This window comes from Lytechinus variegatus, chromosome 9 (assembly GCF_018143015.1).
Source record: "Lytechinus variegatus isolate NC3 chromosome 9, Lvar_3.0, whole genome shotgun sequence".
NCBI lineage: Eukaryota > Metazoa > Echinodermata > Echinoidea > Temnopleuroida > Toxopneustidae > Lytechinus > Lytechinus variegatus.
Window position 1 is genome coordinate 11,902,425 of NC_054748.1, and position 14,561 is coordinate 11,916,985.

General features: G+C 34.3%; 1 protein-coding gene across 2 annotated transcripts in view; it reads left to right on the forward strand.

Annotated features, from left to right (window-relative positions):
• Positions 1-11,830, forward strand: part of LOC121422099 (dynein intermediate chain CFAP94, axonemal-like) — a 32,111-nt gene extending 20,281 nt beyond the window's left edge. Inside the window, exons 7-15 of one of the 2 annotated variants that reach the window (XM_041616914.1) lie at positions 2,909-3,012; positions 3,231-3,766; positions 4,114-4,282; positions 4,657-4,763; positions 5,526-5,692; positions 6,372-6,542; positions 7,117-7,266; positions 8,327-8,332; positions 10,274-11,830. In XM_041616914.1, the coding sequence (XP_041472848.1) occupies positions 2,909-3,012; positions 3,231-3,766; positions 4,114-4,282; positions 4,657-4,763; positions 5,526-5,692; positions 6,372-6,542; positions 7,117-7,266; positions 8,327-8,332; positions 10,274-10,513 (1,650 nt within the window). In that variant the 3' untranslated portion in view covers positions 10,514-11,830. The remainder of the gene's footprint in view (positions 1-2,908; positions 3,013-3,230; positions 3,767-4,113; positions 4,283-4,656; positions 4,764-5,525; positions 5,693-6,371; positions 6,543-7,116; positions 7,267-8,326; positions 8,333-10,273) is intronic. The other variant, XM_041616915.1, reaches the window with a different exon arrangement.
• The last annotated feature ends 2,731 nt before the right edge of the window (positions 11,831-14,561 follow it).

The window sequence follows — 14,561 nt, forward strand, 5'->3', positions numbered from 1 at the left end:
GTAGAAATTTGCAATACATCAGAGAAGCATAGAACATTAGTGCTTTGATTATATTGAACCTTGTATTGTACAGATAGCCATCTGATAAATGAATTATTACATAACAGTCCATGACCTTTGACCTTTGGTTGTCCCGATTAAACATTCCATTCTCTTGGGATTGTAATCTGTCATTGTAATTAACATCAGCCAAGCATCTCTGCTATGCAAGCAATGTGTGGCTGTGAGGGCTTGTATGCAATCAGATGGCTTTCTTTTATACATTTATTGTTCTATATTCCACATTGTAGCCATTCAATACCAGCATACTTTCACTGGTTGTGATTAATGAGCCTCTTTAGCTGATAAAAGGTGCTTCTCAGAAGATTAATGGTATTGATATGCAACTATACATTCTGTGATTAAAAAAATATGGCAAGATCACTTTGACTGCTCTGTAGGTGTTGCAGTGTATTATTGCACTTTGTATCAAGTTTATATTATTTGGACACATTTTGCTTAGGTTTGCACTATTATGAAATAAAACTGCAATCATTAACAAAATCTGTGCTTATCTTGAATAAAGCTATATTTATGAAAATGTAACAACTAACAAGCCATTTATTGTGTCTCCTGGGGCCTGTAATACAAAGCTTAGCAATGATCATAGAACATTTCTCTATGATTGATTCCATTGACTACAATGTACAATCAGTCATGAAAATCAAGTGTATGATCAATCGCTAACCTTTGTGTTATGGGACTCTGGTGTATACTGTTTAGAGATATTTTTAAAAAAAAATGGTGTGTGGGCACTGTAGAATATCTTCTATGAAAGGTATTATGGACATGGTTGTGGGTGTGCATTTAACCTGTTATTGAACTTGTGCTTTTATCATTAAAGGTTTGATCAGAAAGCTTTGTGGCATAACAGATTAAGATATTTAGATGTAGGATACCTTTTTCCTGAACAAATATTGAGCAATTCTGCTTAAATCAAATTCATTTAAAACTTTGGTCCAAAAAATTGTCTAGTGTTGTACAGTCAAACTTGTGATGTCTTGACACAATTTATGAAATAATGAATTATTATGTAATGGAATGGCTTTGTACATGTACAATGGTTTTTTTTTTTTTGGGGGGGGTCTTTTTGATGAGGCATATAATATGCATTTATTAGCAAAATTGGTGTGATATGTCACATATTTGTAAATAGAACTAAGTACTGGGAATGAACTTTGTGTATACCCCTATTTACTGTATTAATACTATTTAAACCTTTTTGTAAAATGTTTTATGAACCCATTAAAGTTCTTGCAGTAGTTGTAAAGCATACATGTACATTATACAGCTTGGTAAATACCATACCATATGCATAGAAAACTGGTCTAATATTTCCCAAACTATATCGGGCATTTGTAGGTATGTTAACCAAGCGGATAAAGGGCAGTTAGCTCTTACCAGTTCTCACAATGGTGATGATAATATGCTGCTTTGTGTAGGAGTTCAGTTCATTCCCCGCTGAATACACCTACTTGCTAAATTGTATCCTTTCTAACACAATGTTTCGAGACCCCAGCAAAGGTTTCAATTATTCATATCATAGCTTGATGTATTTCTATTTATGGAAAAATGCACATAAATATAGCACTAAAGCTCATGTAGTTCATTTCATTATGGGTACATGGCCTGGATTCACACCATAGCACTGGCTTTTGTTATATTATATTGCCTTTATTAATCTGTTTTCATAGCAACTTAAATTCAATATTTTCATTGAATTGTCAGAGTAGATGGAATTACCGGTACAAAAAGATTTTTTTAATTTTTTTTTGCCTGTTGAGACTTATCTAATTTGCAAATAATGTGGGCCCGGTATTAACACAAAGCTGAATAGCTGATCTTGAAAATGATTTAATTCATGATTGATTTTACATTTTTGTCAATGCAATCAATCATGATTTTGTTTGTAAAATCAAACAAGCTTCCTGTTAAAGGCACCCAGATGCATCTCTGGACATTTCTCAAGGAATTTTGCAGTAAAATCACATGTTACCTGGTATTTGTTAGTCTTGTGATGAAGTTAGTTGCATTGCCATTAATACTTATCCTATCATAATCTTTGTGAAGTGGCCCTAAATCGGCTTTCATGCAAGAGAGTTTAAAAAAAAATAAGTATTAAAAAATTAGCCACAATGCCAATCAGGTATAAATCATTAGAAGCTTAAATGCAAGTGACTGATCAACTCTGTCCACCTTTAGAGCATTTCATGAAACTGTCATTTTCACTGACTTTGGTACAAGGTACTGAAATTCTTATTGGCTCAGACAGAGCAAACTTGTCAGTTAAAAGCACTGACTTCTGTTTCATGAAATCCTCTGTTTATGAAACAGCATGTCCTTTTGCATGCTGTTTCTTACATCTGATCACTACACTAAATTCTATTTCTATGAACATTTCTCTCTTTTCTGTTTCATATGCTTTGATTTTTGCTCAAAGTGTAACTGAACAATGTATTGGTGTATAACAAGCAGGAAGGTAATTAACTTGGTGGAAGCCGGCTTTCTCTTCTCCTCTTGCGGGTTCATTCAAAGGAAGACTAATGAAGAAGATGACCATCTTGCTTGGTACTTGGTAGTACTGGCATATGGACATTGTTGTAATAACCCTACTATCAATGTTCATCTGTCCGTACTGCCAAGTGTCAGGCCATTCATTCGCCATGCCATCTCATCACTTTATCGCTGATATCTTCGCTCTTCTCTGTAAAGCCTTACCAGACATATCCATGCTAATATATCTTCTTTTTCTCAAAATATGCCATAAGTAGGTTTCATTACATGTAGTTATACAAAATTTATTGTGTTTCTAATAGTTACTCGGCTTACTTCTAACACAAGGTTTTGTTTTTCTTCTTTTTTGCCTCAGGATGCATCAAACTGTGCTGACTCAGAGACAGGTAATCTTCAGTTCATCAAAGGCAACAAGGATATAGTTCTCATGATATGGGGAAACCTTGTCAAGAATCCAAGGTATGTGCTAGATCATTTGAATTTAAAAAAAAAATGGAACATATGAATAAAATTATATGGTATTGATTGGTAGCTCTCTCCAGTTTAAATTGCCAGGAGATATTGTCAAGGAAAAAAAATAGTAGTTAAGAAATTTTTTTAATTTTAAGATTTTTTTCTCCCTTGAGCAGTCCTTACACTCAGTTTTAATAGAAGTTATGTTTTCCATCTATCTACAGATTTAAGAGCTATGCCTTTGAGGATCAAGACTTCTCCTTTGAGCTCCCAAAGCAACTTGCCCTCTCTGACATCGCTATCCGGGTGATCCATACTACATATGATCATTTCTCTCATCGTTGCCGCACCTTCAAACTCAAGAGGGTGCGCTATTACCCCCCTCCACCGGAAGAAGAGCCGGTAGAAGAAGCGCAACCCCCTGAGGGTGAAGGAGAGAAGACTGAGGGAGAGGAAGGAGAAGGTGAAGACAAGGAGGGAGAGGTGACGGAATCTGTGGCAGGAGAAGAGGAGAAAGAAGAAGTCCAGGAGACCACACCAGCAACCCCAGCCAAGGAACCTGAGCCTGCTAAAACCCCAGCTGGGGAAGAAGGGGAACAAGATGAAGAAGAGTATGAAGAGGAAGAGGAGGACTATGAGCTTGAAGACGAGGATACTGTTGACCTTCGTGCTTACCAGGTTTTGGGAGGGGTCATACACTTTGACCTTTTGACCATGCCTCCTCAGCCAAAGATTGTCAAGAGCTGGATAATGACACAAGGTAAGTCATTGAACCTCTTAATAGCAATTCAGCTTTAAGTCGTGTAAAGGCTTCCAAATGGTCCATTTCAAGCTTTTTTTTCTTGACTTCCTACTATATGTAATCAAGATAGAGTTGTCATGGTTATGAAATTTTGCTCCTTGATATGAGTGGATCTCTGATTAACTCTTTGATACAATTTTTGCTTTTTTTTCTTCAAATAAACCTCTCATACATTCAAATTCTTCAGTTGCACTCTTGTACATTCAATTCTCAAATTTATTCCTTGTTCTTCATTGCAATGCAATGAACTTCAACCAATTTAAATAAATTAGAGACATTGACTATTCCTCTCTTGTTCCTTCCAGATACACCCAATGAGCTGAAGCGATACCCATATGGATCTGATGGTGTAAAGCTTGGTGCATCACTATCTGGTACAATGACAATGGGACAGACCATGGACCCAAAGGCTGCAGCAGCAAATGCAGCAGCAACAGAAGCCTTGGGTGCTCCTCCTCTTGGTGTTACTGTCAAGTAAGTTGCATACATCCAGTAGAGCTGATACCTGTCCTTTTTCCAATTCCTGATTTTTTTAAACACTGTAAATCTATTAAAATTCTACTTTTTTCATTAAAAAATCAGTTGTTGGATTCCTTCAAAAATCTGTTGTACTACAATTGGTTTAGTCAAAATAGAGCCAGGCTTATAGTTCCTCTTTTGCTATTTCCCAAGTTTGTGATTAATGGACAAAATGTTCCTCCACTTAAATCCCTGAAAACCCCCAAAGGTAAAATATATTGATTGATTATTATTGTCAAAGTAATTCATAGTATTTGTATGTATGATCCTGAGTGGCATCACTGTTATAAGTACTGTTCCATATTTCATATTCCAATTACTCTTTACAGGTTACCAGATAATGTATTATTTTCTGAAGAACCTCAGATGGTTTATTGGTGGGATGAAGGCAAGCAATGGAGACTAGATGGTTTCCATGATGTCAAGTATGAACAAGGTAAATATCCTTTACACCCTCTACAGACTCTCCCAACCTGGGACCAGTTCATGAACATATTATGGCATCACTTTTTATAATGTGCTCAGTCAAACCGATTCTGTTATTTTAATCTGAATGGAAAAAAGTGCAACATATTGATTTTAATTATTATAAGTATTAATTTTAATAAGGGTTAAAGAAAACAATAATAATAGCAAATTTTTATATAGTGCTTTCCCAGAATGGCTCAAAGCGCTATACAGCATATTATTACCCCGGTCATTGGATCCATTTCAATCCTGCATGAAAAGTGTACAATTTCCACTCCCTTGGGGAGCATTCCTTGCATTCATCGCTACCTCATTATGGCACTGGCAAATTCTAACATACAATATCTTTCACATCCCACTGGATACCCATTTGGCACCTGGGTTGAGGATGGCAAAGTATGGATTAACGCCTTGCCAAAGGACGCTAGACCGCGGTGGGATTCGAACACACAACCCTCTGTTTACGAGGCGAGAGTCAGAACCACTTCACCACGGCTCTTCCGGAAAACATTCCATGTTAGTTCAAACAGGAAAAAAGTTAACAATTTTCCACATTTCAATCAAATTTATTTTGCTTTCATTATTTTCTTTTTTTCAGAGGAGGATAGTAAATAAACTTGAATTTGAATTTCATCTTGATTCAAAGTTCAAAATTAAGAATTATTTCCATCAAAATGAAGTTTATTATCCATGTGTCAATCAAGTTCATTGTTGTGCTTGTTTTTTTCAGAGGAGAGGTTACTATCCTTCAAGACAATCAAGTTTGGTCCTCTAGCCTGTATACAAGATAAACACATCAATATGCCCTTCCAATCATGGGAACTGTTTCCTCTTGGTGTCAATCATGCACGCTTTACCATCATAGCAGCAATACTAGAGGTCGAGATAGAGATCAAGGTATGAAAATACAGGCTATATTTCTCAACCTTGTCTTCCAAATTGTATTTTACAAATTACATTCAGGAAGAATAAAACATTTCTAATACTGGGGCCCGTGTTTCATAAAAACGACTTCACTTTGTAGGGACAGTGATTTTCCGTTTTAATGGTAAATAAAAAAAATTCTGTTTGGTTCTTATACTTTTTATGTAAAAATTCATGGAATTCAAATTTGTAAAAACGGAATTCATGTTTTTGCTGTGTACATTTTCAGTGACAAAACAGAATTTCCATTTTTTGAAACAGAAAATCACTGTCTCTGTGTGGTAATAAACTTGACTATAATGGCAGCCACAATGGTAGCAGGCAATTACAATCAAAGTTTTAATGATAGATTCCATAGCTGTAACTCTTTAGGAAATGAGCCCCTTTCCCAGAAGGGATTCACTTAAGGGAATTATTTTGTTAACTATCATGGACTCTTTCTTATTTGAAATGATAAGGGTATATTTTTACATTTCTTTGGACAGTCACCATTGCATCTGTATTTTGTGGTGAGCTTTACATTTTGCATTGACTATTGATGTTAATTGACCAATTTTAGCACAATCCGTAGCACTGTTCTCTGGCTGCATAATGATAATGTAAGTTTAATAGCAGTGTGGTGAAATAACTCAACAATTTTTCTCATTTTTAGGATCACCTATGTTGTTTCAGACAAGCTGGTGAGTCTGACCCTAAACCAGAGCTAGAATGTATCTCAAACAAATGGATGGAACCACCTCAATTGATAGAAACCATGAAGAAAGCTGGAGTTAATGTCTTCCCTGAAGAAGACTCCAAGAAATATGTTAGCGTTTGTGATAAGGTGAGATACAGTAAATGGTTAATGAACAAGAATACTTGAAATATTGATATTCACTGAGATGAGTTTGCACTAATACATTCAGATGCTAGGATTTGAGTGAAAAGTCACAGTACAGGTTTATTAACAGGGCAGCATTTCATGAAACGAATAGCGTGTACAAATCAGGCTCTCAGCCAATCAGATTCAAGGATTTTAGTAGCTTATAACAAATAGTGAAAATCACTGGCTATTTGTCTCAGGAATGTTTCCCCGTTTGATTCATGCCCCTATGTTCTGACTATGTCTAAAAAACAGCTGCTTTGTTCAGTCTGAATATTTGTCTGTAGTCCCATTCAGGCATTTCTGTGTACTAAAAAAATGTGCTTGACAGCAAAATATTTCACTTGATTGCAAATATTTTCTTGCAACACTCCAAAGTTTAATCTCTTGGGAGTGAAACAATCTGTTCAACTTTCATGATGTAAAGAACACACATTTTGCATATAGGGGGGCAGTGAAATATGTTTATAGAAAAATTGCCTTTATATGTTAGAATTATGTTAGTTGACCTTTATTTTGTATTTATTGACTGTAGGATGAACAGACAGAAGGAGCCGCCTATGATCAGATGGCATTGACTGCATCTCATTTTGCTTACTCATGGAGTAAATGGAATGCAGAGACATCACCAGACAAGATTATTCTACTTGGATGTGAGAAACTCGTCCCAGAACCAGTCAAAGATGTAAGTTAATTCAATCAATAGAAAGATTATCAAGTCATTAAAAAAATTGACACCCAAAAAGAATCTTAACAATAAAATCTAAATATTTAGTATACTTGATATCCTGTAGGAATATAATAGCTTTATTTCAGTTGCTTAATAGTCGATAACAACAGAAAATGGAGAACAGCTGTAAATATTTCATTGAAATAAGATTATAAAAATGCCTTCAAGTGATGTTATGAAATTGATTCTATCTAGTACGCATGGCACTAATTCAAGATCAATCATTTGCATCTCACATTAATATTTTATAATATTAAATTTTTGTTTATATTCAAATACATGTGCATTTCAGTTACTATAACTACTGTTTTAAAAACATTTTTGGTTCAACCCTAAGTAATTTATTTTCATATTTTTAACTTATCCCATGCATGTTGTAACTTAAAGAAAACAGATCCAGTCAGCGTTCTTTGAAAAATAGTTTACAACTTTGTACTCTGCTTTACGCTCAACTGCCATAAGAAAAGAATTGGTCCAGTGAGCCATTATTCTGTCTCGGAGTGTAAAGTCAAGTGTAAACTACTGTCAAAGAAAACTGACTGCCACTATACCATGCCTGCTTTGCCATAAAAGATAAACCCCAACACCATTGAATCCTTATCTTACATTTTGCATCATCATTTATTAAATCAACATTGTGTGCAAATCTGCATCAATATGTGCATTGATCAAAAACTAATATTTATCATGATATGCTTGTATTAAAAAATTATGTTAACACTTGCATAATTGTTTTTGCAACCAAACAAAGTTGTGATATATGTACATGCAGCTGTGTTTTGCCTCAATATTTTGTTTAATGTTACATTTGTTCAATTCACAGTATGCAACCTGTATGGTTGTATGCACCGACTCCCTCTACCTCCCCCCCCTTGAATGATAAAAAATGTACATGTAAGCCATACTAAACCGATTATTGCATTGCTTGAAAGTTTTCCATTATCAGTCATTGTCTTAACCACTATTTCATTTTGTTCCCAAACCCTATTTTATATCCATTGTGTTGCATACAAAGAGCAAGGTATTGACTAGACCATTTCACATGTGTGCAGTGCTCATAGGACTCAAAAGACCTCGTTCACACATTATGCAGGGGTTTACTGATGAGGAGGATTTTAGGGCCTTTGGGAATATATTGATTTGCTAAAAACATTTCATTTTTAAAATTTACTAGAGCTGTATGCTTTGACCTGGATATTAAAACCAACCTACTAGTTCAGTAAGCAAAAAAAAAGTTAACCTGCAGTAGAAAAAAGAAGGTATTTGGTCATGTATTGTGATATACAGCTCAATTTGCATTTATTTTTTGCGGACAGTTTCCCTCCACTATGTGAACGAGGTTTGAATAAAGACACTAGGATTGTGGCAAAAAGTTTGAATCAGTTGGATTTTTTGTTTGCAATCTCTAGTGATTATGTTTAATCTTGACTTCTACTTTATCTTTATGTATTCATGATCAAAATCATTTACTTTCCTTAGAAATTAAGAATAACAAATGGACATTGATGTTTTGATGTATTTTCTATCTAGAGAAATTTGATAAAATGACTGTATTTAACATTTATTTCATATTTTCAATTTCTCATCAATAACACTAGTTCCTCAATAATACAAGTGCAGAACATGCATCTGTATCTCTTAATTTGTCCCAAGTTTTTCTTCAAATAAATGTAGCATAATTATTCACTCACCTTTTTTAAGCATGTGTACAAGATTTAAATTTCATTATCTACAAGTTGCATGCTTACTCCTTTTATTGTGTGATATCCTAAGACTGGTATTGCATGAAGCAAATATTGAATTTGACAACGTAGCTCTAGATTACCCCATTTGTTATTAATCTGTTCTCACCATCCACAGTGTGCAAAGCTATATGATATTATTTAACAGAACAACACACACAGCACTTACCAAAGTCATTATTATGAGTGGAATTTTACACTGCACCACATCAATATATAAACACTTGTTTCCTCAATCATGCACGAATTGTGAATATTCATCAATGCACAGACTTATTTTGAGACAACACTAATAGTTTAGGTGTAGTTTTCTTATTTAAACAATGTATAGCAAAACTCACAATTTTATGGTAAATCAGTTGTATTATATTGGGCAATACCACAAGGTTATCAATTTGTATTTACATCAATCTCCATTATTTTCTACTTTTACTTCACTTCATAGTAATGTCTACTCAAGCAATGATATTTTGAGATTATTACTTACACACATTTTCATATGAAGCAAACAGTGGAGACAAATTGTTTTGAAAAGGTCCTTTATATTCAGTGGTCATATGAACCTACTTCATGGCATTCCCCTTTTGCAACTCCATTCATGATGTAGATTAGTAGTTGCTGTGTCAGCAATGAGACATTTTGAACAGATTTTTTAAATTAAGTTTTAATCGCACATTTTTGTTAGAATTGCAAAAGTAATTGGGAATGAAAACATAACAATCTTGAATGCTACCTTTTACACAAATCACATATTCCAGTATAGGACCATTCATTTCCTGTTCATTTCATGTAAGTCAGGATGTACTTAAGAGAGGATTATGATTCCAGCTTCCGCCATCCATGTATCTATTCCATTTGTATCATTTTATTAGATGCAATGATTGATCAAATAAGATTGGGTTTTATAGATTTTCAAATGAATAATTAAATTGGATGGTCTGTTGTATTGAACTCTTAAACCTTGAAAGCAATTCCTATGGAGTGAAACTTTGGGAGCATTTCATGGAGGAATCCGTCATTGATTTTCACTAATACTGTTAAGAGCTGCCAAACTCCTACGACCTGATTGGTCGAGAGTGATTTGTCAGTGAAACCACTTACACTACTGTTCATGTAATGTTTCCGAGTAGAAGTCAGTGATGGTTCAAATAATATGGATATAATGAATAATTATTTTGTCCTTGCTGATGCTGACCCTTTTTTATATTTTTGTGTTTCAGGAAGAATGGCAAGTCTTATTAACGAGCAAGAAGCAGACATCAAAACTAAAGATGGGGGAGTACGATGAGGAGTTCTCTGAAGCATTCGCTGAAGGCTCTCAGTTCCATGCTGACCTTTACCACATGGTCAGTGACCTTTGCTCTGAAGAAGGTCATGAACGAATGAAAAACACAGAGTTTGGATTCATTGATGCTGTTCATAAGATGCTAGAAGCTACGAGGGTCATTGCTTTCTCATAGATTATATATAAAAGCATTTGTCAGAAAACATGGATATATATCAGCTCAGAAGTAAAGAAGAGCAGTCATTAAAACCAAAGTCATTCACCAAATTTCCCAGAAATATGTTTATGATGGATTCATGCTCATGAGAATTTATGATGGTCAGGTTTACAGGACAGTTTGTAGGATTCCTCTGTAGTGGAAAATGAATTTGTATTCATAAAACGTTTCTGAAGCATTGCCAATTTTATGGCTAGAAATGTGTCAATATGAAGTGTTTAATGAAATATATTGTCAGTGATAAAAACTTTTGATCTGAGCCAATGAAGTGAAAGGTTTTCAGTATCCTATGACAAATGATGAAAATCAGTTGTTTCCTCAAATGCTTCCCTTGGCTATGTACAGAGCTGCCAAGTATGGATTTTCAGTATTTAGTACTGAAAAATGAGAAGAATACTGATGGTTTCATGCAAAATTCTGATTTCTCAAGTTTCAGTTTTATGTGTTGTCCTATGGTATTTCTTTGTAAATACTGATTTTCAGCTTTAAAAATACTGAAATGTTCTTGTTCAGGTTGGCAGCTCTGTATGTAAGATGAAAGTAGTGATTGATTGCAAAACATGCATTGACTAATCAAGAGAAATTTTGTATCTGCACTTTTGCTCAAAAGACTGACCAGTAACCAGTCAGCATTATTCTTTTAAAATTTGCAACCAATGCAAACTTGTGAAAACGGGCATTGATCATTCATAGAGCAGGTTCTCTGTAGCCTTATTTAATCTTAACAGCAAAATTTCAATTAGATAATGTATAAATAGGGTAATAAAGCCATTTGTATCATTCCAACTGTAAATGCCGTCCACTTAATGTAAATAATGTAGATAGAGATATAAATTTTACTGCAAGTCTTTCATTTATATATTTAACATTATGCAAATGTTTTCAAATCACCTTGAAGGAATAAATTGTGAGGCATGAAAATTGATCTCAAAATTTTAAGTGAATTTCCACCTGTTATGAAACCCTTCACATCTTCCCCACCCAACATTATCAATCAAAGTTATGGCAACTCCAATGCCTGATGAGATGTTTTAATTGATTTCTATTTGCTTGTGACTAGGCCTACTTGTGACCATATTGTGACTAATTGGATGACTTAAGATCATTTGTAATCACCTGTAATGATAATAATTTGATCAGTAGTTACAGCAAGCAAAGTAAAATCAAGTGGAAAAACAACATGATATATGGGCCCTGTTGCATAAAAGTTTCTACCAGTATTATTATGGTAACATTGCCATCCAACGGTAACTACCATGGTAATGCTTATCAACAGCAAATGAAAATCAAGGATTTAATGCAAGTTACCATTGCATTTCAAAGTTATAATGGTAACTTTTATGCAACAGGGCCCTGATACACAAAGCCAAACAATTGATCATATTTTTTTATGCATTGATCACTTGATGCAACCAATGATACAAATTAAATGTAAGATCAATCACAAAGTTTGTTGTACAGGATTATAAGAGCTCCTTTTATCTAATATGAAATTTGACTCACATAAGTTGATGTCATTCAGATTTTTATGTCCAAGATATATATTTCAGAGTTTATATATTAAAGTCTTTAAAAATTGACAATTAGATGATTCTTTATGAAATTTATTTGGTGTGTCGAAAGGGAGAGAGAGTAGTGAAAGAGCTTATTGTTGAAGATAGGACAGAACAGAGCAAGAATGAGAAGAGAGTGAGATAAATAGACGGGGGAAAGGAGAGAGCAGTAAAAGAGCTTGATTGATGAAAATAGGATATAATAGGAGAGAGTGAGAATTCGACGGGGGGTAGTAAAAGAGTATGAGTGATAAGATGGTACACAAATAAGATGAAAATAATGGAGCAAAGAGGGGGGGTGTTAGACCTGGAAAGATTAGTAGAGAGGTCAGTAAAAGAGCTTGAGTTATGAAGAACATAAAAGACTGCATGGAGCAAAATAAGTGAGAAGAGGGGGGGTGAATTATGATGAAGGAATAGGGCATGGATTTTTTTGTTTAAAGAGGGAATGTGCGTGTGAGAAAGAGCAAAATCAAAAAAAATAAGAATGGCAGGATAATTGATATTCCCTATGCGTTCTAGATAATACCTCTATTTGTTTTTTAAACAAAAAAGTGATTGGTAAAATCTATAAGAATGGCAGGGTGGTGAATAAAAGAAACTAATAAAGATGAATGGTGGCAGGGAAGGAAGGAGACAAATATAAAGATGATAAAATGGATGATAATGCAACTCCAGTCTACACCTCCTTGGTATACTATCAGTTTGGTCTTGTCTCGCATGGCATGGTCTAATTCTGGTTCTTCCTCTATAGGGGCGGATCCAGGATTTTCCAAAGGGGGGGGGGGCAAATTTTTCAAAGGAATAACCCAAAAAAAGTCTTCAACCACAAAGGATTTTTCGTACCTGAAAAAAAAATTAAAAGCAAAAAAAAGGTCTTCAATTTCAAAAGAAGGGGAACACCTGTTTTCATGACATTTTTACATATTTTTTTATTTTGCCTCCCGCGCCTGCTCCTCTACAACTAGTTTGTTAAACTTTTGGTCTAATTGCTATTTGGACCATTTCCAATTTTGTATAATAACCTTGAAAGTTACACCCATTTCACCTTACACCACTGAGTCAATATGAAAATGTTGACTGTGCATTAAAGGTCAAATCCACCCCAGAAAAAATATTAATTTTAGTAAATATAGAAAAATTAGAGAAGCACAACACTGAACAAATTCTCGAAATCGGATATGAAATCAAGTAATTGCATTCTAAAGTTTCGCTTATTTTCACACAACGATTATGCACAACTCATTGATATACAAAATGAGAAACTCAATGATGTCCCTCACTGTTTATTTTTGTTTTTTATTGTTTGAATTATACAGTATTTCCATTTTTAACGATGTGACAATGAGGACCAACTTGACTGAACCATTAAATGTTGAACATTGGTAATCCTACATGTTCAGGGAGGGACAAAAATTGTTTTAAAAGGATAATGAGGAGAATATTTCATATTTTATTTAATATGATACAAAAGAAATAGTGCGTGGGTGGCGTCATCAGTCACTCATTTGCATACCGACCAGGATGCGCATCAATGTCACAATGAAAGTTTTTTATTTTACATCCTATTTTTATGAAATTTTCATTGTTATGTTTGTTGGCTTTTTCTCTTTTTTATTCATATCAACTTTTTGTTGAGGTGGACTTGTCTTTTTTAACTATTTTATTCATCATTAGACAGAGTACAAAATAGACGAATTGGAACTTGTACTAGACCATCTGGGCATTTGACTAAAATTAATGACAGAATAGTGGGTATTAGACCCGGGTATTAGACCAAGTAATAGGCCTACTTGGACCAAATATTAATTAGACCAAATTGATAGAAGACTAAGATGGTTTAGCCATGATGGTATATGATAATCTGTAGACTAAATGGTTACATTTAACCCCCCCCCAAAAAAAAAAAAAAAGAATAGATCAGTGACAGAAAAGCAAGAGGGAGGGAGAAAGAGAGAGGGAGATTTGTATGGATCAACAAAGCGAATGAAAGAAATATTTTTACCCCTTCCTTTTCTCTTTTTTTTGTTTACATGTTGTGATGTGAACTAATAAACAAGTTGATCGATTGACAGATGTACATATTGATTAACAATGTTCCCTATACGTTCCAGATAATACCTTTTTTTCTTTTTTTAAAAAAAGTTGTGAGTAAAATCATTATTCTCTATAATTATGATCAAACAGCATTGAATAACACAAGTTACTTCTCATGTGTCGCAACAAGATGGCGCTCTTTCACAAATCACAATGAAACAGTAGTTTATCAGGAGATGCCTTTCGTGAGTTATATCATACAACAGCCTATTATTGTTTCTTATTATAATCTCCAGATTCTGTAGACGTTAGGTTGGCAAGCAGGATAATGACCGGTTTTGTCAGCGCTGAATATAAACTAAACTGGTTCATTTTACATTATAATATGCGGGGTTTCACCCCATTTCCAACACACA